At 31.9% G+C, this 25,884-nt stretch overlaps 1 protein-coding gene across 5 annotated transcripts in view; it reads left to right on the forward strand.

Moving 5' to 3' along the window:
* CSMD3 (CUB and Sushi multiple domains 3) overlaps window positions 1-25,884 on the forward strand; it is a 1,092,836-nt gene that overhangs the window by 785,189 nt on the left and 281,763 nt on the right. For all 5 annotated transcript variants that reach the window (XM_088798979.1, XM_088798980.1, XM_088798981.1 and 2 more), the window contains 3 exons: window positions 1,649-1,840; window positions 6,342-6,468; window positions 8,451-8,653. In XM_088798979.1, the coding sequence (XP_088655105.1) occupies window positions 1,649-1,840; window positions 6,342-6,468; window positions 8,451-8,653 (522 nt within the window). The remainder of the gene's footprint in view (window positions 1-1,648; window positions 1,841-6,341; window positions 6,469-8,450; window positions 8,654-25,884) is intronic.

Below are 25,884 nucleotides of genomic sequence, written 5' to 3' on the forward strand. Positions count from 1 at the left end.
GATTTGACATCAGTGAATTATTAATAATCCATGCTTTTTTGCTTTCTAGTTCAATGTAGACTAATTTGGTCAAGGATCTGTGTGTATAAAAGAGATGCACATCTCTTTTCTATTATCCTATAAGACACACATAAGGTTTGTGTTTTTTTCTTTTTATCCTCCAACATTATTGTTTTGAAATCACAGATTTCCTTTATGCATGAAGCTATGTAGAATATTCTTTATCATCCTGTACTCTCAGAAGTCATTAACTAATTTAATTTGCGCCTAATTGTAATTATCTTTTTTTTGGAAAACATTAAAGACAAGGAGCTTAGGTTTTGATTATTAGTGTCAAGTTCAATTTAAATTATGAAGTATCCTTTTCTAATTCTTTCCGAATCTTAACAGTTCATTGCACTTTGATGGTTAAGTTTTTAATATCCATCTTTATTAATTTGATTCTGAATATGTACACAAGGGCATCTGGATCTAGAGAGATTAATTATTATTATTAATGTAATAATAACAATAATAACCGTCAGCGCCCATTTGACCCAGTTCTTACCCCTATAGGAACATGATGAAAATCAGATGGAAAAATCTAAACAAGTGATCAGGGACAAGGAAAGAAGGAAATTAGAGTTGTTCTCCTTAAAGTAGCTATCTCTCCCTCCTCTTCCAAAAGGGGAAAAAAACCTTATCTCTTTGGATATGGGGTGGAAAGGATCCTGTGCTTTTGTTCTAACCTCTGGAATGTAAATACATCTCTCCAAGATCCAGATTAGCCTCCAGTGTCTCCAGTTTTTGTAATCTAGAGATGTCTATAAGGTCCTGGACCTCATTTTCCCTTAAAATGTAAACACTAACCTCCTCCAGGGTTTGGTAAATCTCTCTGGAGTTCTCTCACTATACTTCTAGTTGTAAAATAATTTATCAAGTGTTGGTCTAAGCCTAGGGTCCCAAGTTTCCAGTAAAATTAATTCAGAAAGCTCCAACTCTGCAGAAACTCACAATTATTTTCTCTACACCCCTGAGTGACAACATGTGGGAAGAGCAACATGTGTTTTGTTTTTTTGTTTTGCTTTGGTTTTTCCCTGTGAGAATTTTCGAGACCCATACATTTCTGGAGAAGGCAGAATATAGCAATTCAGAGTGCTTCAAGCTATTTGCTATGTTATATTACCTCTTGATAAAGTATGTTTTAAATATGAAACTATGCCACTTTCTTCTAAGACTATAAAAATAAAGCAGTCTAAAGATATATTTGGAGGGGACATATACGTTACTTGGACATGTATGATTTCACTCATTTTGTCTGAATTTTAAAATTGTGATGATATAATCCTAGTAGGTATATTGGTCAGAATCTATTGTTAGCTGTAAAGCACTTGAAGTAGGCAAGAAGCTTAGTACTATAACAAGCCATGATATTGTCATATAAACCATGGGGTATCATTGATAAATTTGAAAAACATGACACATTCTAATTTTCAAGAAATAAAAACGCTCTGTGCCTACTGTGTAGTATAAAAATTAAATATGGTAAAAGTACTACAACTAGGGAAGAGTAATACAACTATATTAAAGTAATAAGAAGAACTGATTTATGCAGTTTTAAATTGTCCTGTTTAATTTCACTTTTAATAAATGTATATTCTTCTCATAGGTTTTGAACTGTCACATTGTGAGGATCCTGGCATTCCACAGTTTGGATACAAGATCAGTGACCAAGGCCACTTTGCTGGTAGCACTATCATTTATGGATGCAATCCAGGCTACACTCTCCATGGAAGTAGCCTTCTCAAGTGCATGACAGGAGAGAGAAGGGCATGGGACTACCCTCTGCCTTCCTGTATTGGTAGGATACTATTTAAGATTTTCATGAAACATTGCTATAGAAGTGTTACCAAAATATACTGTACCCTCCCAGGGGATTCTATCTCTTCACACAGAACTCATACCTTAAATCGAGAAGGTAATGTTTGCTCACCATCTAAAATCTAATCTCCTTCTATCACCATGTGTTTGACCCCCTTTACCCTTTCATCCTCCTCCACTCTCCCTTCCTCTCTGGAAACCACACTTCTCTAGTCTGTATCTATGAGTTTGCTTTTTTGTTTGTTTGTATATTTGTTTTCTTTGTTCATGTGTTGTTTTTTGTTCTATATTCCACATATGAGTAAAATCTTAAGTTCTTGTCCTTTTCCGTCTGATTTATTTCATTTAGCATAATACTCTCAAGGTCCATCCATGTTGTCATAGAGTATACAGATATTGTGCTATGAAATTGTACACCTGAAATTTGTATGGTTTAACCAATGTTATCCCAATAAAGTTAATTAAAATAAATTACTACTAAGAAATACACTATTTCTAAAACTTTTTTAAAAATAAGTTATTGAACTCAAATTGGTCAGAAGTAAATTAATGGAAAGTCAAAGTGTCCGTTTCATAATCTCATAGATGAGTGCTTCTTTTTGTACAATATGGAGCCATTTTATTTCTCCTATTTTGATATAAAATTAAATTCACTACAATCACATATTTATGTTGAATCACATTGACCAGGTTTGTTTTAATATTAAAAAAAGAATACTGTCTATCCTGCTGGCAAGGTAGATTAAAAACAGTAAACTTTTTCTCAATAACTTAACAAGGCTTTATATAGATTCACATTTTCTAAAAATCTAAGTACCTATGCTTTTATTTAATGTGTATGTAGCATAACATAATTAACAATTTTAGGAAGATCCCTGTAATAGTGACAACGGATATATAGCTTACGTGAAGGTAAAAAATGATTATTTTCTCTCTTCTTTGTGTAGCTGGAGTACTATGTTATTACTACCATCTTATAAATTAATTAATGAATACTGGGTATATGTGGGTGGGAGGGTGGATAGTGAAGACTTCTATCCCAAAGCTCAAATTGGTTCCAGGATGAAATACTAGGGCAACAAAAGAAAACATTTTAACAAAACACTAACTCCTCAGTAGGGAATAAACATGCAGTTATTCTTTAGTCATTCCTATTTTGTGATCGCATTTATGGAGGCACAAATCCATTCTGTATCAGGACTATATGGATTATATCAATTTACATCTTTTTTTTAACAGTTTTTCTAAGTTATAATTGATATAAAAATCTGTTCATATTTAATATATACAATTTGATGAATTTGGAAACGAAACTTTTGAGACAAATTTTGGTCTTTGTTAGTTGATCTAGTCAACATAGAAATCTCCACAAAACTTGCTAGAATACAAATTTTTAAAAAAATGAAATTTTAGTCATTAGAGGCCTTACAAGTGATTGATTGCACACTGTTTTTGATGCCATGAGACATCTACTGGTTCATTAAAACATAGATCCATGTAGAAAACAAACATGTTTTTATCTAATCAAAATGTAATCATAGCCCTTTCTTTTCAGACAGCATCTGAATTTTGGATAGATTATGAGGGTAATATCTAAACTAATAATCATCCTAAACTGATAAAGCTTGGGATTCTAGCATATGACCAACAATCAGCCCACTGGCATTGATTATGAGAAAATGTAGCATTGATTAATTCTTTCTGATGTTATATTCCTTGATGCGTATTGGAAATATATTGAGAAAATCATTAAGGGTTATAATAGCACAAACTATAAACTTGTAAATGCTGACTTGCCATGCTGTCCCTAAAATTAAAGTCACAAAATAAATACATTAAAAAACGTTTATTTCCTATGTGTGTTGAACCAAGCTGAAAACATTCTTTATTTTTTGGAAAGATTTTATGCAAATGGAAGGACATTTGTTCTGGGATCAGAAAATTTTGATTATGCTTGCAACAAATCAATGCACTTTATATTTACAAATATACTAGGTCCAACTTAATGATTTGATACTGCTCAAGATTTCATGAGAAGGGTGAACTTTTTTTTTTTGTTCAGTGATAGATGATCAGCAATAACAGCTGAAAAACAGTTTGACACATGGTGTGTCATGCTGACGCTTTCCATGTTAACAGAAGATGTAATTCTATTTTAGATGTTCTCTACTGGCAAGAATTAATAACTTTACCACCTGGCCTAAGATTTTAATTTTCTGTGCCTATTAACCTTAGGTAGTTATATGGCTATATTTTTGCCTGTGTCAAAAGAGAAACTTTTTCTCAATTGTATGGATTATTTCTAGGTAATTATGTTTCTAAAGCATATGCATCGATCAAACAAAAATTAATTTTTTAAGCACCATAGCTGAAGGGATTTAACCAGTATACCTTCTTTAAACACTATTTCATTTTTATTCTGCACATTCTGTCAAAAATGAACTCTAGTGCTGTGCCATATCACATTGGATCATTTGAAGTCAAAATGCCAAGCAATATTTGTAGCAAAGAAATATGGAAAGAGAAAAGATCAATGTTTAAATTCAATATACAACATAGTTCACAAAACTCCAATTGATTGAAAATTAATCTGGAGGACTGAAGTTTTAAATTTGTGCTCATAATAAATATATGCCAATGATAGTGGTAAATTATAAGAAACGATGATAAATGAATTAATATAGTTACACAGTTTTGTTAGAAAATGAGAAAAACCACAATAAGTGATGGTGACATCTTAAACATCGATATCTTCTTATTTACTTTAAAAATGACAAGTCTATGACTATAAATTGAAGTGATGTTACAATGCAAAATAAAATTCCTTAGTCCTCTATGGGTGTGTATCAGTCAGGGATCTTCAGAAAAACAGAATCAATAGAATACTAGATCTGTCTGTATCAATCTATCTACCTACCTACCTACCTACATACCTACCTACCTACCTACCTACCTACCTAAAGAAATGTATGTATTTTGTGGAATTGACTCAAGCAATTGTGGCTGCTTGACAAGTCCAAAATCCATAGAGAAGGCCAATAGACAAGAAACTCAGGCAGGACTTAATGCTGCAGTCTTGAAGGAGAATTTCTTTTTTTCTAAAAAATTCAGTTTTTGCTCATAAGGACTCCCATTGACTGGATGAAGGCCACCCACATTCTTAAAGGTTCTTTACTTAAAGTCAACTGATTGCAGATATTAACCGCATTGATAAAATACCTTCACAGCAACACCTAGACTAGTGTTTGGTTAAATAACTAGGTACTAAAGTCTAGCCAAGTTGACACATAATACTAACCACCACAGTGTAGTGAAACATATAATATACAAGACCTTAGACACAAATTTACCTATATGAGTAGGGCCTACGTATTTGAACCATTAGATGCTGTTATTCTCTTCCAAATGCTCAAACTTTGTCTTTGACCTTTGCTCTAGTAATAAAAACAAAACAAAACAAAACAAAAAATCCAGAAACTTAATTCAGTCATTAAATTTGAGTAAGACAGAACCAGTACAAAGAATAAGAAAATGAGTATAAGAGTATCTTCAAATATTTAAGCAAACAGTAAAGTGGTTTAATTTTGGTTATTTTTGGTAGGAGAGAATCTGGATAATTTGCAAGTGTATAATATATAACACAGTGTTTTCTTTGTTGCTAGGGCTCAGAGATGTTGAGCAATATATTAACTACAATACTTAGTTTCTCTCATCTTGGATACAGATAATTCTTTCTAGATTATCTGCTTACTGAAGTAAAAACACTCCAGACATCCCAATATCTTAAATAGTATTAAAATGAGAGGGAATCCCCAAAATATAAAAATCAAATTATATTGTATGAAAATACTTACGTTTTAATTCAATAAATTTTATAAAAATTAGAGACCACATTAAATCAAAACCAAACTAGATTTAACTGAAGTAAGAAATCTAATAAAAATGCCATTTTGACTTTTGAGAGGTTAAAAGAGGAAGTGTTTAGAGTGATTTAAAGGGGAATAAAAGGACATTGAAATTTAGAAGGCCTGAGGGACTGCAGTAAAGATTAGTTTTTCTCAGAGGTGGGGTTGCAAGATGAATTATTCAGCCTACAACCAATTAGCAGTGAGCAACTTGCCATCTGTTTCCCCTTTTTAAATTATCATTATTTAACAACACATCTTAAAATGTTTGGAAGCCTCAACTCAGAGCTCTTGAGTGTGTGTGTGTGTGTGTGTGTGTTTTTAATTCCCCAATTACATTCATTTTATTATATTTTATGTTATCTAACTTGACACTCTTGTTTCATTGTGCACTATGTTCTGGCTTCAATTAATACTTTAATCTGAGAAAACATATACAAATATATAGTTTCAAGAAGAGTGGGAATCAATTCTTAATTTCCTTAAGGTGAAAAAAATACACACTCAAATTTGTACATTGTTTTGAAAAGATTGGGCATTAAACTGTGACTTAAATTTTCATTCTTTTTTTATTAGCTGAATGTGGAGGTCGTTTTAAAGGAGAATCATCAGGAAGAATCTTATCTCCTGGTTATCCTTTTCCATATGACAATAATCTCCGTTGCATGTGGATGATTGAGGTAGATCCAGGAAACATTGTCAGGTAAATGGATTTCATTTTCTCAAAATTACTGGGGATTCTGAATTTCTTGTTCAGCCCTTAAAAGTATAATATCAGTCAACATCAAGATTTTTCAATATTTTTAACCTTGGCAAGGAAAAACTTGGTTTTCATCAGTTAAACATGAAAAAGTTTTCATCAGCATGATTTATTGATTTATGAGCCACAGAGGTAGGCCATATAACCCCTTAGAGGGAAACTTTTCATAGTTTCAAGAAGGCACAGAAGGTGAGAGTTTTTCCTGCTTTTTGGGCACTCTACTCTTTTAATTCTTGATGACTCAAGATGCTGAGTCCGACATTTGCATAGGTATACAGACTTGTCCAGGTCACTATCATAAATTCAGCCTCAAAAACATTAGAAGAAATAAGGATAGAAGGGGACTCAATAACTATTGTCTGCCTTCCGTGGCTTTAGGCCTATCTCTGAAGCATCTGCTCTCTGCCCCTTTAATCATGTTTGATTTCCCTTTAGATGAGGGCAGAACCATTGTCTCCTAAATCATACCAGTAGGGTTCCAAAGCTATCACATGCCCTCAGTCTTAGTTTAACTAGTATACTTATGCCTGGGAATGAATTAATAAATTAATAAATCGTCCTTGACATATGAGCTAGTTAGAGTTTTATTGCTCACAAAACAACTTTAAACTTAAGGATTCCTGCTTTATATAAATGGAATTTCAGACATGCTTCTGGGTGGTGCACATGGTTATGGAAAACAAGTATCATCCTTCAAAGAACATGCTGAAATGTATACTGAGTACATTGTTGGATGTAAACTGGTACGTTGTTGCATGTGAACTGGTACTTCACTTTTGCAAGGGAATTTGCAGAACTCAAAATACACAACACTAAATTGGTCCTCAGCCTATTTTTATTTAGTATAGATCATGTGTTGTTTTATTTAAATGTTAGAATTAGTAAACTTGAAAATAATTTCAATAGGATTTTTGATTTTTTTAATTAAAGAACAATATTTGATATTAAATTGCAACCCAAATTTAAATCCACATATCAAACATGAATGTGATATATATGTAGAGTGAGTTGAGTTGTTGATATAATTGGAGTTTTCATTTTTGGCACTAGCCAGAAAAAGTATCAGATACTAATTCTGTCTATATTAGACATAAAGCAGAATAGGTTTAATATGACATTGTGTTGGGTTTTTTTTGGAGGTTTTGTTTGTTTTGTTTTGATTTTGAGGTTGGGAAGACATTATTTTTCACATTAATCAGTTCCATTTTAGTCCTAGATTTCTGAGTATGATTATAAGGTTGAATTTTTTGAACATGCTTTTTCTTTGTATATTGAGAAGTTCACGTGATTTTTTTCATCCCTTGTATCTGTCATTGTGATGGTATATATGAATTCCTTTTTGAATGGGAACTATTCTCAAATTCCTGGAATAAACCTCATTTGAATCTAATCAATCAAACAAACATGAACACTGGTTAAAAGTATGTAAAATGGAGTCAGAAACTTTTATTCAATTCATGACTCTGCCACCCTTTGGGCAATGTTTTTTCATCAATCTAAACTCCATTTGCCACATTTATAAAATTGAGATAAAACTCATTCCTGTTTCATTGGGTCATTGTAACAATTAAACAAAGAAAAAAAAAATGTAGTGCATTTTACACAGTGCCTGGCAGGTACCAGATCCTCTGTAAGAGTCACCTGCTATTGCCATAGTTGAAATTCACGAACACTAAAAAGAATGTATACCTGAAATTTTGCTAATTTGCAAAGGTGATGTAATAGTACATTTAATCATATTCTAAATAAACAAGTTATACTGCTCAAGAAATTCATTAAGCTTATATATGCTGTCTACATGTTTTTCATCTGATAGGATAAAAGAAGCATCTAATAAAAGCAAAGATGCGTATTTGTTATATTCTTTATGTAAAATTGAATCCATGATTAAAAGAATCAAACAAATAAATATGTTTCTCCCACAGCCTACAGTTTCTTGCTTTTGATACGGAAGCATCACATGACATACTCCGAGTTTGGGATGGTCCACCAGAAAATGAGATGCTCTTAAAGGAAATTAGTGGATCTCTTATTCCTGAAGGAATCCATAGCACCCTCAACATAGTAAGCATCCAGTTTGACACAGATTTTTACATCAGCAAATCTGGATTTGCAATTCAGTTTTCAAGTGAGTTACTATTTTATTTCTTAAATGCAAAAATAGGAATGCTGTGCAAAGAGTTATTTACTGCTCAAAAGTTTAATTTTAAAAATTTGATGATCTGAAATATTCTTATCTAAGCTTTCTATTCATCTGCAGTTAAAGTAAAATATATGTGGAAAAAAGAAATGCAATTAACTTTGAATTAATCAATACATTGTTGAGAGTGTCTCTACAATTGTTAAACTAATTTTCCTTAAAATACAGGTGGTGTTAAAATGATTCAGTGAGTGAAATAATTACAATACAAAAACTTGTAGTATGGATTTACTATAAAACTATATTTCAAAATGTGAAATTTTTATAGGTACGGAAGGAAACGAATACTTGCCATTATAAAAAAATGCAACTCTACATTTTTACTATTTTTCTCTTCTTTTAAAGTTCTTACATATTCACAAATGTCTTTGACAAAATACTTTAGACCTATTAGTGCTTTTAAATTAAATATTTCCTATAACAATGAAATGCCATTCATTGTAAGAAATTACCAGTGTTCATGGCTTTTCTTTTTTTTTTTTTTTTTTTCAAGACACTGATAAGTGGCTAAATATATTTTGTTCTATAAGAGGAATTTTGGTTTAGTGTAAGCTGAGAAAATAAATGAAAATTTACAAATTTAATTGCTATATTTTTACTTTTATTGCCAACACACATTATCTCTTTGCGGAAATTATCTAGTGGATTTTCTAATTGTATAGACTTTTGGAAAATCCTATTAACAGACCTGTGAAATTTTCAAAATCATCTATAAAAAGAGTACAAACCAGTATTCTTCAAATACACCTGAATTCAAGTCCTAGCTCCTTATTAGCTGCTAACTTTGGGCATAGTAAATGCTTAGTAGTTAGCTCCTTATTAACTGCTGACCTCATCACTAGAGGCTAAATTTTCTAGTTTATGTAGGAATAATAGTGCTCACTTCATAAGTAAGTTATTAGGAAATAACAAGGTCACATGTGCACAGTACTTGGTATTTGAGTAGATAGTTGGTGCCTCGTGGACTATTATCGTTATATGAATAAATGTACCTTGAAATCATTTGGAAAAAGCATGAAGGATTTTTGAAATTTGACCGTCCACAAAATATATCACTTTAGGTAAATGACTCGGTAATACAGCTAAACAATTGTCAGACTTATTATTCATGCATTTTATGTCAAATACAATTGTTTGACATAAATGAATAATATAAATGAATTGTTTTGTATTGCATAAACCAAACTTGTGTGAAAGAAGTGTAATACAGTGCAGAAGAATCAATGTCTATACATCTGCACTTTACATATATTTTGAGGAAATAAAAATGTTGACGGAAAATAAGACAACTATAATTGGTGAACATAAATATCTTCTAATTCTGAATCACCAATTAAACGTTCTTCATACTTATATCTTCTATTTTCTATTGTTTATCCCTCTATTTTGATGGTAGGAAAAATTTGTCAGAGCCCTGCTCATGATTGCTGTTCAATTGCAGTTCTTTCTGATTATAATTTGGCAACTAACAATTCCCCTTTCCCTTATCTTAAATTAGTAATAGGTAATGTTTTACATTTAAATGGTTATTATGATTAAATATCTGACTGCACTCACATGAAGAAGTGCCTCAGGCTAGTGTTTGTGAATGCCAAGTGCATGTGCTTAAGAGAAACAGGCTACTTTATATGAGTTTCTGGGAATTCTTAATGCTTGCCTGTGAAATTAACAATGCATGTTTGTATTTATTGTATTTTGGGGGCATATTAAAATTATAGAAACCATATGTATCATACCAGAGTTTTAATAGATCTACCTTAATATTCTTTTAAGAGACATAGAAATCTGCATTACTGATCTGAGACCAAAAACCTGCCCATTGAAATAAAATTTCTTTGAGGGTTAATAATTTGTGAATGGCATCAACCAATGAGAATCGGTCCCTTGGTTGGAGATCTTCTGTGAACTCATGCTTACACAGCTTTCCAAGTTTCCAGATTTCAAATTTGAATAAGTCCTTTTAATGAATTAAGTCTTGTTTGGTGTGTTAAGAACCATGTTAAGTGTTTTATATACATGATCTGATTGAATCTTCACAAAAGCAATGGGAGATATGCTATGTCATCCCTATTACCCAAATAAATACTCTAAGGTTCAGAAAGTGAGTTAATTTGTTCAAGGTCACATTGCTAGTAAAAGACTGCCACTGTGACTCAAATTCACATGTGTTTGAAAGAAACTTTACACCATGTCTGGTGCATAGTAAATGCTTAGCAGTTACTACTATTATCATGCTGCCATTATTGCTTAGATACATATATTAATATGCTCCAGGAAATAGAAAGCTTTTAGTTATATATTATCCATTACAATGACGTTCTACAATTTAATCAGTTTGTGTTCCTGATTATGCTCCCAGTACCACATCTATTCATACTTTGGAAAAGGAGGTAATAAAATTTGGACAAGTACGTTTGTGAACTTTCCACTGTGTAAGCACATGGTAGAAAGTTTGTGAACTTAATTGTCCGAGCTTTTGTAAGTAAAGTAGTGAGGAGGAATGAAGGAAAGCTGGACGGCACGCATGTGTATTTAAAAGGGACAGATGCCCCTTCTACTATCAGCATTTTGTCCTACAGGAAGACAGGCTAATTTTTAAGTGGAACTTGAAATAAGGAGTTTCATGTAAAGTCATCTAATTTTCAAAGAAAACAACTAACCTTAAAGAGAATGTTGACAGACTGTAGGCCAATAAACCACTACTTTAGGTCAGTTTGGCTGGCAGGTCATGTTTCCCACTTCAGTGCCATACCTAAAGTCCTCTTCCCTAGTGTAATTTATCTCATGTTATGCATTCATTTATTTGTCTATTCATTCATTCTCGGAGCATCTATTAAGGACCAGATGTTAAAACAGATTTATCACTATTTCTCAATTGCACCTTCCCTTTACTGAAACTACACATCAGGCATAAACTTAGTTTCATATAAACACACACACACACACACACACACACACACACACACACACACACACACACACACACTGACTGTACTGCTTTCTGCCTCCATACCTTTAACCTTAAATGTTTTTCTGCTTCCTTTTACTTAAGCTTTGCTCCTTCTTCCAGACTCAGCACTAAGATCTCTCTCTATGAAACATTTTCTGACCTCTATGAAACATATTCCAGGCCAGGCCCCAGGCACACGCTGTAATTTTTCTTCCAAATAAAGATGAGAATAAATGGTTTAGCAATCCATTGTTCTGAAGAAGTTTTAATTATGTGATCTTTGCTTCCCCAAATACGTTGTGAGTACCTTTGTCTCCCTAAATGTTTGTAAAGGACAAATATTCTGTTTAGGATGATCATATAATTTATTACTCTAATCTAAGATCATTGTTTTTAGAGTGAAAGGGGGAACTCTTAAAAATGAAACTAGACATCCGGCATAAACCAGGACAGCCATGGCCAAATCAGGATGTATCATTTGAATTGTCAGATATTTGTTCTCTCTCTTCTCCTCCTGCTACCACAGTGCCCATTCCTGTTTTGAACAAATACCTGTGGTTTATTTAGTGTCACATTAAAAAAAAAAAAAAAAAAAAAGGAATGAGTCAGGCATTAGTAGCAGAACCGTCTTCTGTAACAAAATACAGCCAATGAAATGTATTTCACTGAACTTGGCGCAAAGTGACTTTAAATGAAATGTCGGTCACTTAGGAATGTCATACTCATCCTCTAGCCACTATCAACAGCCTCGTGCCTTCTATCTCCTGCTCTAGTCATTCTTTGTAGAGGCTGTCACTGTGATTCTTGGTATTAGAGTCCTCAAGGCCCTTTTCCTTAATCAGAGCTACTTAAGTCTGACATTGCCACCTCATGCTGTTCTGTGGACTGTCCTTGGTTCTCAGCAGTCAGCCTCTATATCTCCTGCTTAAATTGTAATCTGCCTGTCTCGTCCCACTTTAGTTCCACAGGGAGGCCATCTTTGAGTATCATGCTGTCATTTGCCAACAGAATAGGTTATTTTGACAGAGCCTTTTTTATGCTCTTCACTCTTTGACCTCTCTGTTAAGAATCTGCCCCTGCTGAGCAATACAAAATACCAAGGCGCGTAGCCTCTATTGTTGAAAATTCTCAAGGAAATGGATCGCTTAGCCATGAGAGGTTGATGTCTCCCAGCCTCACAGGCCTGCATGATGCCCTTGCCTTTGTTCCCATCCTCATTATTACCGCCTGCATTGCTGTAACACTTGACTGGCCACTCACTTCATTATCGCTCCAGCCAGATTTTTCTCCACGTTTCCACCTCACTGATGTTTTTAAAATACAAATCAGACATTACTCCTCCGTTTAAAATTCTTTAATAGCCACATGGTCATTTTAAGTTCAGAAGTTTGGGATTGCATATAAAGCCTCCACAATTTGCATCTCGACTACCCACCAGCTTCATCCAGCACTATTCATTTCCATATATCCCGTCACGTAACCCTGCAGGACAGTGTCCTTTCACTTTTCTGCTTCTTTTGTAAACTCTCTTCCATCTTCCTGAAACACTTATATCCACATTCAAAATCTATGAATCTCAGTCATTTTCCAAAGCCCAGGTCAGATGATACTTCTAGTACTGATGAACAACTAGGCAGACTGAGTCACTTCCACATTGGCACTGCTCTGGCATTATGTGCATGTTGTCTTAGATGTCCCAGCCAGATGTTCCGGCCAAGGGTCCCAGCTTGCCCAGGACAGTCTTGGTTTATGCCTGTTATCCGGGCATCCTCACTGGTTTGGCACTTGGCTGGTATTTTCCATTTTTCTAATAACACACAGTCTCATTATTAATAGATCTGTTAAAATTGCCAAAGCATATTTATTAGGGCTCTGCTTTGTGTTTGATCTCACCTAGTAGTGTGAGAGATGTGTTTTCAGTCCTCAGAGTACTGATAGCACATGGTTAAATTTGAAAGACAAAAATTGATAACTCATCTCCGGTTCCCAATCTTTTCCAGATGCAAGGTAATTCACTCTTCCCTTTCAAGGACAGCAGTATAGGGCACTTGTAGATAAAATGAAATATTCTCAGATACAAACATCTAATCCCTTGTGATCCTGGATGGTAGTGGGAGAAGCATTTGATGAAGTTCCTCTGCCAGCTATTTAATATAACAGCACATTGTATTATAGTCTGTGCTGTGGTTTAAAAACTGCATAAAGCTGCCTGGCTATGAATTGGCTGAAGTATTGGGAAACGTGTTCTTGAAATACGCGCAGAAAGAGAGGCTCCGTAGATGTGCTGTATCGCTATAGAATATAGTGTGAATGCTCTTGCCAGGAGTGTATTTCTTTATTGTATGTGTTAAATTCACAACTATTTATTTTATCATAGCAATACTTTAAAGAATACTTCGCAACAGACACTTATGGAAGCAATGGGATTTGTTTTTCAAAGTATGTTTCATGAAAAAGTACACGCTGAATATTCATTTCTTAAGAAAGCTGATTCCCCCGAGATGTCCCAAAGATAGGTCAGTTCAGCTGAATGTGGCTGTCAAGAAGAGCCCAAGCAGAGATTATCAAGGACATCAGACAAACTTATCCTTGCCAAAGTTGAAACTAAGCCCAAAAAATAGCCTGAAAGAACCTAGAATAATTTTTGTTACTATGTGTAAATCAAAGTGTTCGAGTACATCCAGAAACACATTTTATAAAAAGCAGGGAGTTCTGCTTGATCTCATTTCAATAAAAAGTATTTAGATAAGTGGGGAAAAAAGGGGGGGGGGGAATTGTGCTGATTGGTTATTTTTATTTACAACCAAAAAGTTAGTATAAAACTGAATTAAATGAAACTTCCTTGCCTTATGTATGATGTTAACATTCTGTAAGCCATGGAGGGGACACTTTTCTATTCTAAAATATAATGGTAACTTGAAGCCATGATAATGTATTGACTTTATCCTCATCATTTTCAGTAAGTCCGCTATATTAAATAAGTTTTGATTATTTTAAAGTACCTATCTTCTATAGCCATGTTCTATTTAGTGGAATTAATTCCTAAATAAAAGTATTCTCTGGTGTAGGATTTATAATATCTTTGGCACCATGACAGAATTGATAATAATAGGCCATTTTTTATTTATTTTTTTTTTTTTTAGTATGTTGTCAACCTAAATTGAAAGATGGAATATTTTGATTGATAACGTAGGGTGTATGATATACATGAAATATTGGGACTTTCGACCTAACAGTGTATTAATATTTTGAGGTATAGAAATCTGGTATTCTAGTTAGAACATATTATGTAGAAGTTTTAAGATAATAAATCATTGGAATAGCAGTTTAGATTAACTACATGGTTTTTAGACTTCTTGTAGTTACATAATAAAGATTATGTACAAATTGCTCATAATGTCTGTGCATTAATCACCAAAAATACCTAATAACATCTCAATTAAAAATAAAAGAAAACTTACTGGGTATTCTGTTTTTTCCTGTCTGGGAAGCTCTTTATCCCTTGTTTGATTCTAAATGATTCCTCCTTTAGTTCTAAAGGAGAAATAAAGAGCTTCCCAGGCAAGAAAAAGCTGTAAAGGAGTTCATCACCACCAAACCAATGTTACAAGAAATGTTACGGGACTTCTTGAAGAAGGAGAAGGAGAAGAAGAAAATTTAAAAAAATATGAATAAGTAAAATAAAATAAAGTAATATCAAATTCTCACTGACAAAGGCAAACACATATTAAAAGCAGTATATCAACCAATGCTGAAGCTAGTACAAAGGTTAAAAGGCACAAGTAGACAGACCATGTGTAATTACAACAGTAAATTAAGGGGTACATACACACAAACACATATGCATGAAAAAGTAAAAACTAATGACAAAACAAACATGGAGGGGATGAGTAAAAATGGCAGTGATTTTAGAATGTTTTTGATACCATACATTTGATACCATACATAGCGATTAAAATATTTTTGACTATATTCCCTGTGCTGTATTTCACATCCCTGTGATTATTTTTATAACTGCCAATTTGTACATCTTAGTAATTCCTCACCTTTTCACCCTTTTAATTTTGTTAAAAATGAGACAAAGATCACATTAAAATTTTTTATTAAATATAAATTTGTTTGTTTTGTGATCATAATAAAAATATAAATTATGGTGACACAGAGCCTCATGATAGAAACAAACCTCTTGCAAAATTAAAAAACAAAAATGTACTTAGATTTGGTTGTGGTGTACATGTAATTCATAACTGTGACCAAACAAATTCTATCCATTATCACAAAAACTATTGCTAAAATTTACAAATATTTTTCTATGCAGTGAAATAATTGCATTATATTTTGTGTATATTACAGGGTAATGCTGATTCAAAAATGAATGAGTAAAATTTAATATGTCAGTATTGTTTTCTCTTTTTTCTGCTCATTGTCATTCAGACTTAGAAAGGTTTTTCTTTGTGAAACATTTTCTTTTTGCAAAACCAACCAAAATGTTCTATCATGGTGTTGAATTAAAAAAAATAATAATAAAACCTTCAAATATGGTTGTTTTTCATTAAACTCAGCTGAAAATATCCATCAAAATATTCAGTTTTTGAAAAGGAACCCTCATACACTATTGGTGGGAATGCAGATGGGTGCAGCTGTTATAGAAGGCAGTGTGGAGGTTCCTCAAAAAATTAAGAATAGAATTACCATATGACCCAACAATCCCTCTCCTGGGTATCTACCCCAAAAATCTGAAAACATTTATCCATAAAGACATATGTGCTCCAATGTTCACTGCAGCTTTATTTACAGTGGGCAAGGCATGGAAACCAAAGTGTCCTTCAATAGATGAATAGATAGAGAAGTTGTGGTATATATACACAATGGAATACTATTCTGCCATAAGAAAAGATGAAATTGTACCATTTGCGACAACATGGATGGATCTTGAGATTATAATGCTAAGCGAAATAAGTCAGACAGAAAAAGTAGAGAACCAAATGATTTCACTGATATGTGGAATATAAAACAGAAAACAACAAAAGAACAAGACAAACAAATGAAGAAACAAAAGCTCATAGACACAGACAATAGTTTAATGGTTACCAGAGAGTAAGGGGGGAGGGAGGTGGCAGATGAGGGTAAAAGGGATCAAATATATGGTGATGGAAGGAGAACTGACTCTGGGTGGTGAACACACAATGTGATTTATAGATGATGTAATACAGAGTTGTACACCTGAAATGTATGTAACTTGACTAACAATTATCATCCCAATGAATCATTAAATTTAAAAAAAAACTCACTTTCTGGAGTGCTAAAGATCTTCAGCTTTTGAAATTTTGGGTGAATTGCAATTATTTAAAAAAAAGTTTGCAAACAGAAAGATATTAAAATGTTGTCTCTCTAAAGGTATGAAAGCTCAAACACTGCATAATTAAAATTTTAACATATCATTGTGCTTCAGTAGGAATTAACTTGTGGGAAGAAAAGATCTTTTGATGAAGTTTTTATTTTTAATAGGATTAAATTTATACTAAAATGGAATAAAATTGAGACAACATACAATTATAGAGCTTGTAAGTGAAATATTCAAAAATCACAATTTAAAACAACTTGCTTGACAAGTTTTATATCGTAAAAAATTTTGTCAAAGAAAGGTATTCTGAAAAGAAGTAAATATTCAGTGTCTGTGGAAATAGTTAAGCTGAAGGTATACACATTGCTATCGAAAACAATCTAATTTAAATTTTTCTCCATTTAAAAAAATAGCCCTAAATTTACCTCAGCACCTAAAAAGTAAAACCTTTTTCTGTTAAAAATAGTATGGCTTGTGGAGACATCAGTTGAACTTGCCAACAATTGAAAATGTATTAAAAAAAAAAAAAAAAAAAAACTTTAACAATACTGGTAAAAATAAGAATATATTGAAAAAAATTGTTTAGGAAAAAAAGACGGAAAAAACAGTAACTAAGGATAAGAAACTGATTAAAGAATGTACATGTGTACCACAAATTATTATTTTACTTGCGTTATTTTTAATGTTTAGGTAATTCGTGTAAAGAATGTTTCTTTGTGCACAGATATATAGCATTTTCTTTAGAAATTATTTTATTGTTAAAGTAGTTTGTATATAGATAACTCTATTGAAATGTTTATCAATAATTGTCAATTTTGTAGTCAATACAGATTTTTAATTACATAATTTAAATTATTCTTAGCTTCTTGTTCCAGTCCCAGAATTTTTCATTTTGAATGGCAAAAAGTCACCTGACTTTAATACCCATTTTATTATGTTAAAGCCATGTACACATCTGCTGTCCCTTTGAAGGGCAAGGATATTATTTTGTTGATAGTTGTATCCCCAAAACTTGACCCTGCACCTGTACTTAGTAATTAGTATATACTAAATGAATCTGATTATATAGAAAAAAACTAATAATGTAAAATTAAAAGTACACTGATACTGTATACTGTCAGTCAGAAATAATGTAAAACTGCTTGTATGTGATTTTACTCTGTTTTTGCTTATTAATTCTGGTGATCTCCAAATATTAGAATTCTTTCTCAAATTATACTTTTATATATATTATCTTTTATAATCTTTATATATAAAATCAGTTTCCTGTATAGGTAACTTTGACAGTCTTCAACCTAACATAGCTTTTGATTTCACAAAAATTGTCAGTAATTTTATCCCCACTTGAGTCCTTATATTGGAGCATAATAATTAATGAAGGTAGGGAGATGTTTTCTTATTAAAATACAGCTTCAGTATCAACCATAATACCTGCCTCATTGTGGGTGCACAACATTTATCTGGTGAAATAAATGAATAAATATGTATTTTTGAAAGAGATTTCTGTATATTTGGAAGTCTATTACAACGCTGACTTTGAGGTTTCTTTTGCATCCCATGCATTAAGCAGCTTTGTTTCCCTCCTAAGTGGATGGGAATGACTCTGTCATGCTGCCATCTACTTTAACCTGACTTGCCATATCATTAGGTGTAGCCTTAGAAACATAATGCAATTCTACAGATAGCTATATTACTGAGTTGCTGGCAGGCTATAGGCCTAATGACAATGTTGAACATTCTTTATAAAATTGATGGATCTTGTACAAAGCAAGGGCTCAATCAAGGTCAGAATTCTCCAGAGTGAAATCCACCTCTAGGTTGCCATCTGTATGTCAAATATTTTATGATTGATTTGACTCTGGAAGAGATTTCCTTCCAGGTTAAATATTCCCATTGCCCAATTTGATTTCCCTATAGATAGTGAATTGGAGAATATAATGTCATTTCTTAGTCAATACAAAACTATAAGGCAATAAAACTGGAAGAGAGGAATGTAAGCCCTTGTGCTTAGCAAGTTTGGACAATGACCTTTCTCAGCTCTCTGGATATTGCAAAATAATAATAATAATAATAATAATAATAACTGCTTTTTAGACAAACTACACAGTGAACAGTAAAATCTACTGTTCTTTAAACATTCATTTCAGAATTGATATTTTCTTAGATTTAATATAGTTGTTAATATGGAACTTTAGGATTTGATCTGATACTAAATCAGGCATATCACTATGCCAGTTTTGCAGATGAATGTAGCTAAAATTCAGGGAATTTATACAACCTGGTCATTTTCCCTTTCTTACTACAGTAGAGACTAAAACCTAGTCTCTTCTCCTTTTGATAACATTGCTTATTCAACTGTATGAAATCCAAGATTTTTCTTTTTGAAAGGGTTTGAGATAAACAAGTTTATACCAAAGAGTCAACTTTCTGAACAGAGGACCCACCGTAACTTAATGAGTGATTTTAATGTATTTATTCTTTGTTATACAAAGTAATGCAGAAAGAAAACTGGAATATTAATTTGCCAAAAGTCACTAAGATAATAATTTAGACATTATCTCTGATTAATAGGTCAAGTTATCTATATTTTAGTTGAAATTTATACAAGCACTAAGTAGTTACAATGGTAAAAACTGTATTAGGTAAAATGCATACCTCCAATTAAATTACACTCATAATTGGATAAAAACAAAAAGAAAAAAGAGAAGTTAGAAGTACATACATATACAATATCAATGAATTGTAACAATGGTGAAAACATAGTCATATTCTGTAGTACTTAGTGCTATTTTGTTCTGAAAACATCTTCAGGTTATCCAGAAAGACTAAAGCAAGTTAAAATGTAATATTAATGTTGTGTAACTGAGTAGTTGAAATAAATGTTTCCCAGTGTCAAAAAAATAATTGAATTATAAATGAAACTTTAGCATACACTGAAATGACTCATTATAGTTTTGTTCATTCATTCATTTTGCAAATATTTATTTAATGAGCTATTTTTAATTATTGTGGAAGAGTCTCTTCATTTTCTTACATATTTGAATAATTTATTCCTTGGTTATACCAAAGGTTGATCTGATAAAGTCACCTTACTTAATAAATGTAATTAACTCTTTCAGTGGATTAGATAATTGGTGAAGAGTGAGGGCATTGTAAAAAAAATTCTGAGTAATGTTAATGTAAACTCTCTCAAACTAAAACATAAACTGTTTCTTAATGCATGCTAAGATATGCTGTTATATATAGTTAGCATAAGAGCAACATATCTTATACAATTGTTTCTAGTTTATACAATAGGTAGTTATGAAATTCTATTCTGTCTTTTTTTCACATTCTGAGTTATGCACCCATATTATTAAGAATTATTAAGAAAAAACTGCAATGGATACAAGTTGTTTTGGGTGGAATAAAAAGCGTTCTGGTTTTTTGGGGGAGTTAGGGGTTGGGGGGATATCTGTGGTCTCTAAAAGTATAGGCATCGATCCTTGTTTCAATATAAGGCTTGTCTTTTTGGCTCATTGTCAGTTATCTTCTATTTCCTGTTTCCTTTCCTGCCTGTCTTTATATGAGGCAAGCTCAGTAATTTTAATAATAACCCAATTGTCTTAAAAAGGTTGTCTGAAAGGTTTTGATTCCTGTGTTCCCCTTGCTGTGGATAAGGTGTGATAGGCAGAATAATGGCCCCTAAAAAGAGTTCTGTTTCGAAAGCAAAAATTTGTCATTACAAGTTTATTTCAAACTTATTATAATAACCAGATTAAAAATTGTTATAAATAAATGCTACCATACAGGGTAAAATCACTGACATTAAAAATAAAGCAAAAATTACAAGATTCTGTATTTTTGCTGATGTTCACTTTTTTTTCTTATGTCAGTAGGTTTTAGCTTTTAATGGTGAACTGATTTGTAACAAAAGCATTTGTATCTAGGTATTATACTGAATTAAAAGTGAATTTGCAATGAGAAATGTTTTACTTTCAAAATGGAACTGTATTTATTTGCTTTTTTTGACATGAATAGCATAGGAAAAATTTGTATACACAGGTGAAATTTTAATTACCTTTTTTCATTTTTCTTTCTACAAATCTAAATATGAAAAGATTTCATAATTTTGCAAATGTTTGGACATGTTGAGTCTATTAGAGAGTCAAGTGAAAAAGTTAAATGGGCAGTAGAATAGAATGGTCTGCAACTCAGGAGAGCCATTAAGGTTAAATATATAAATCTGGGAGGGATTAAGATCAAATAAGTATTTAGAACTGTGGCACCAAATGAAGTTATCCGGGGAGAATTGTAGAAAGAAGAGAGCAGAGCATTAAGGATTAATCCTTGAGGTACCCCATCCCTCAGTCATGAAGTTAAAAAGGTAGAGATGGCAAAGGATATGCTTGAAGAAAGAAGGTATGATCAGCTTTAACAAATGTTGCTAAGAAGTTTCTGAAAAAAGAAAGCATAAAAGTTACCATTGGATTTGGAAGCCTAGATTTAACAAGAACAATTTAGTGAATATATCAGAAGAAAGGCTGATGATGAAACTGGAGACACTTGTACAAAATATATTCTTGGGGAGAGATGTCTACTACATTTCCTACTAAAGAAAGGAGAGAAATGGAAAAAAAAACAGTTGGTAGAGGGTGGGGGTATAATGAGAGTTCCGTTTGATTATTTAAGATGGAAGATATAAGCCACATTTGTATAATATTGGGAATGACCCAGTAAGGAAGGAGGAACTGGTAATTCTGAAGAGATGAGAATTACTACATACAGATGAGGTCCTTGAGAAGTAAAGAGGATATAACACCAGCATCACACAAACTAAGGTTGACTTTATGTAGAGCAAGGGTGCCTTCTCCAATGCAGCAGGAGACACCAGATAGATTCCATGGTGGTAAAATGAGCGGCTGCCTATCTTATGCCTTCTACTCTCTCCATGAAATATAAGGAAAGAAATCTGACAAGAAGAAGAAAAGGAAAACGAAAAAAAAAAAAAAAAAAAATGGAGTGGAATGTCCTTGGTATTATAAATACTTAAAGAATATAATTTGGAACATATCTGACACAATTTGGCCTGTATAAGTCCAATTTTGTTTTTATTGTTTCTAATAATACCAACAAAAATAACCTTGAGTCTTTTTTTGTTTCCTTTTATGGTTAAATATCAGCAGCAGGAAGTTTTTGTGTGTTATGAACAGTTATAAACTGTTAAATAGCTCTTGCGTTTTCATTTCAAACTAGGTCTAATTTTTTGTTGTTGTTAATTCTTTCATCAATGAACAACTGGCTAAGTTCTATTAGTAGGACATGACTTTGTTTTGTTTTATATGGTAATGGGATAGGTTTGTGCTGAGACAATTTACTGTTGTGTTTAAGAGCCCAGCTGTTTCTTGAGTTAAAATCCCCACTTTGTTAAGAGCATGGATTTAACATTACTAAGGCTTTGTACCCATTTAAAAATGGGTATGATATTTCATAAGGATTTTGTGTTTTACCTTTATAGTATAAACAGCCAAGTCTAGACAAGTGTTTCCTATACTATATGTTCTCATTAGAGACAGTAATCATGATTATAATCATTTTATTGGTATATATTCTAAATTAACTGCCCTTCATATTGAATAATTATATCTCTTTCTTAGATACATTGACTTTATTCAGTTTGACACAATTTATACCAAAGGAGTCTTGTAGATAAGACAATAATGTTTATATCTGTGCATTTTTTAGTAAAAAATTAATTACACTTAAAGTTAAATGTTATAAATGTATAGGTTTTTGGACTACTCCAATCAGTATGATAGACAGATGATCACTCTTTTTTATTTAAAGATTAATAACATATTTTAGAAATTTCAATTTAATCATATCATTTGAGTTGTATGTTATTGAGTTTAAGTAATCATATTTTAACTTATATAGACCACATTTTAAACACTTGTTATTACAGAGTCTATCAATTTTACTTAAGAAATGTCTCTTGGGTATAGTCTCAAGTCTGCATTCCCACTTTGACTGCCCTAAATAATGTGTGATGTTGGGAAAATTTCTTATCCTTTTAAGCCTCAAATTTTTCATTGGGAAACAATGATAATAGTACCCAACTTCTTGTGAATCAAATGAGATACAGCTCATAGTACAGTGTTTTTTTTTAAGATAGTAAGTGCCCTATAATAATTACATATTAATAATATTAGCTACTCACATACTCTCCCATTTATATGCCTTTTCCCTCTGACTAGTGTGATTTCTACTGAATAATCAGCTGGTATAGGGAACACAGTCTACAGCTGGCAAGTGACAAACTAGCCACTTGATAATTTCTATTCTTGATTAACCAAAATATAAATGGCCAATCCATTTGAGGAAAAGGAAAAAAAAAAGAAAGGGAAATCATCTTTTATTGTCAATTTCATAAAGTTTTGTAAGTGAAATCCAAGTTATATTTGGATATTATAGGATATAAGCACTTTCCAGAATGTTCCTTTCATGATATTATTACAAGGTTGTTAAGACACTTTGTTGGAATTTCTCCTTCTTTGCATATTTATGTTTGGAAAAATCAGAAATGAATGGCAAACTTAAACCTAATAGAACAAATACAGATAGATATTCATTTTATCAATTAAATCTGAAGCAATTTGAACTAAAGAAAACAAGGAAATAAAAATTACCCATGTTGATACATTGATGATAAATACATTATTTTCTGACATATATTTTGTATTATATGTTTAAAATAGTTGATAAATTAAAATGCTCAGTTACAGAAAAAGTCTTCATTCTATAGAAACACACTTTATCTTGTTCCAGAACAGGAGAAAATAGAGAGGATCAAACACCTACTTGAAAACATATATAACAACAAAAAGAAAATGCAAATAAGAAATATATATTTTGAAAATTGTATGTTCCACAAAAGTGAAAAATGAATACCCCCCAAAAAATTATTAATCTATTTTACATATGTGACTAATATTTTAAGTTCTAACATTACATAATTGCTGTTTTAATCATCCAAATTATGTGAAATTATTTCACTCATAAAGGAGATATAGCATGGCTCCTTAAATCATTATTTACTTAATTCAGTGGCTACAGTTTCTATTAGATACAGAAAACAAGAATGGTTGGTGGTAAAATTATTATAATTTTGTCTATCCACAAACACAGAGTATAACCGTTATGGTGATGAATCTTTCAATAAGAAAAGAAAATAACATAATAGTATTCACACCAAGTAATTGTTCCTGTGTATATTTGACTAATTGCTTTTAGAACTCAAGCAATTGCAAGAGAAAAAAACTTCTTTGGTCTTTCATTAAACCCCATCATTCTCTACTGTACTTTGAAATCTTGCTACTAATTTGTTTATTAATTAAGAGAAAAAGGAACAAGAGGAGTTTACTATCTTTCTTTCTTCAAGTCAACCAGACCAAAGGCAAATGCATATTTACACACAATATATCTTAGTTGTCATTTAAAATATTACACATTAGCTTATTTTAGTTACTTGGTTCCACTTTAAATCTTTAAGCTGGTAAATCCAACAATAGAGCTAAACCACGTTTTTTCCCTCAAACTCAGCTAAGACAGGATTATACCAACTGCTTTCATTTGATGTGTTTTTGTAACATTGTTAGATGTACAATTTTTCTTTTGAGAATGTTGTTCTTAAGCTTCAAGCTTCTTGCAGACAGAATCCACCACATGGGAAGCCTCAAAAAAGAAAAAAGTTTTTCATAATATTTCACGTTATTACTATTTTTCCGTTTAAAAGCCATAACATATATCACATTTATGTCACTTCTTTTCAACAAAAACATCTTAAATTAACATCACTCCACTTATAAATTGTAAAACCAATCTATAGATCAGTTTTAGGTTGGTGGAAACTATCCTAAATAGTTGGTGGAAACTATCTTATAAATATTATAAGATTATAATTGCTCAGACCCTGTGATGCATGATGGATGCTCTGATAAGGAACAAAGATGGGTATTACAGAATAGATTCACTTAGAAGTTGGAATCAAGTCCTTACCCCCCTTCCCATATTGATATTCTCCAATATGAATTTGATTTTTTATTAACAATTAAAAAGAAGTCTCTCAAAAATACATTACTTGTATGAAGGTAGATTTAATTTTTTTTTTTTTTTTTTTTTTAAGGTGGATTCAGATTTATGCCACCTGTAGCTTTTTTATTTATGGATATAATCTCTAGCTTTTTCATAGTTTCTTAGTGGGGTTTATTCTTTTATTTTGTTTAACTAAGGAGAGAAATTGCATTTCTGGAACAGTTATGGATAGAAGAGGACAGTCTAGTGTAACATTTAAGGATGTGTTCTGAATTCAGGCAGACTTAGTTTCAGATTGTGGTTCTGTAGTCTTTAGTTTTTGTAATATTTGACAGGTTAATCTACCTAACCCTAATTTTCTCACCACTAAAATAAGGATAATAATGACAATTAACTCCTAAGATTGTTAAGAAAATTAAAGGAATTATACATGTATTGTCCCTATCCCAGGCCATTGCTCAGAAACACTAGTTTATCGATAAAATGAAGCAAAATTATGACTTCTGATTATATATCAGGGGTGCCAAAAAATGTATACATATGACTTGTATTCATCTTTTTGTTATCGGTATATATTGAATATTACAATTTTAATAGTTTTTTCTTTTCTTAAAATGTGTATAGATTTTTTTTTTGGCACTCTATATAAAATGATACATAGATTTTGTTTCTTTTAATTGGTAAAAATGACGCTTGTAGTCTACATTTTTAACCCTATTAAAAATATAACCTTTTATAAGCATACCCTTTCAAAAAATAAACTTACCCTTTAAAAAATGTAAATAAAATATA

This window comes from Rhinolophus sinicus, chromosome 6, assembly GCF_057876585.1.
Source record: "Rhinolophus sinicus isolate RSI-liver-muscle chromosome 6, RSI-T2T, whole genome shotgun sequence".
In the NCBI taxonomy this organism is placed as follows: domain Eukaryota; kingdom Metazoa; phylum Chordata; class Mammalia; order Chiroptera; family Rhinolophidae; genus Rhinolophus; species Rhinolophus sinicus.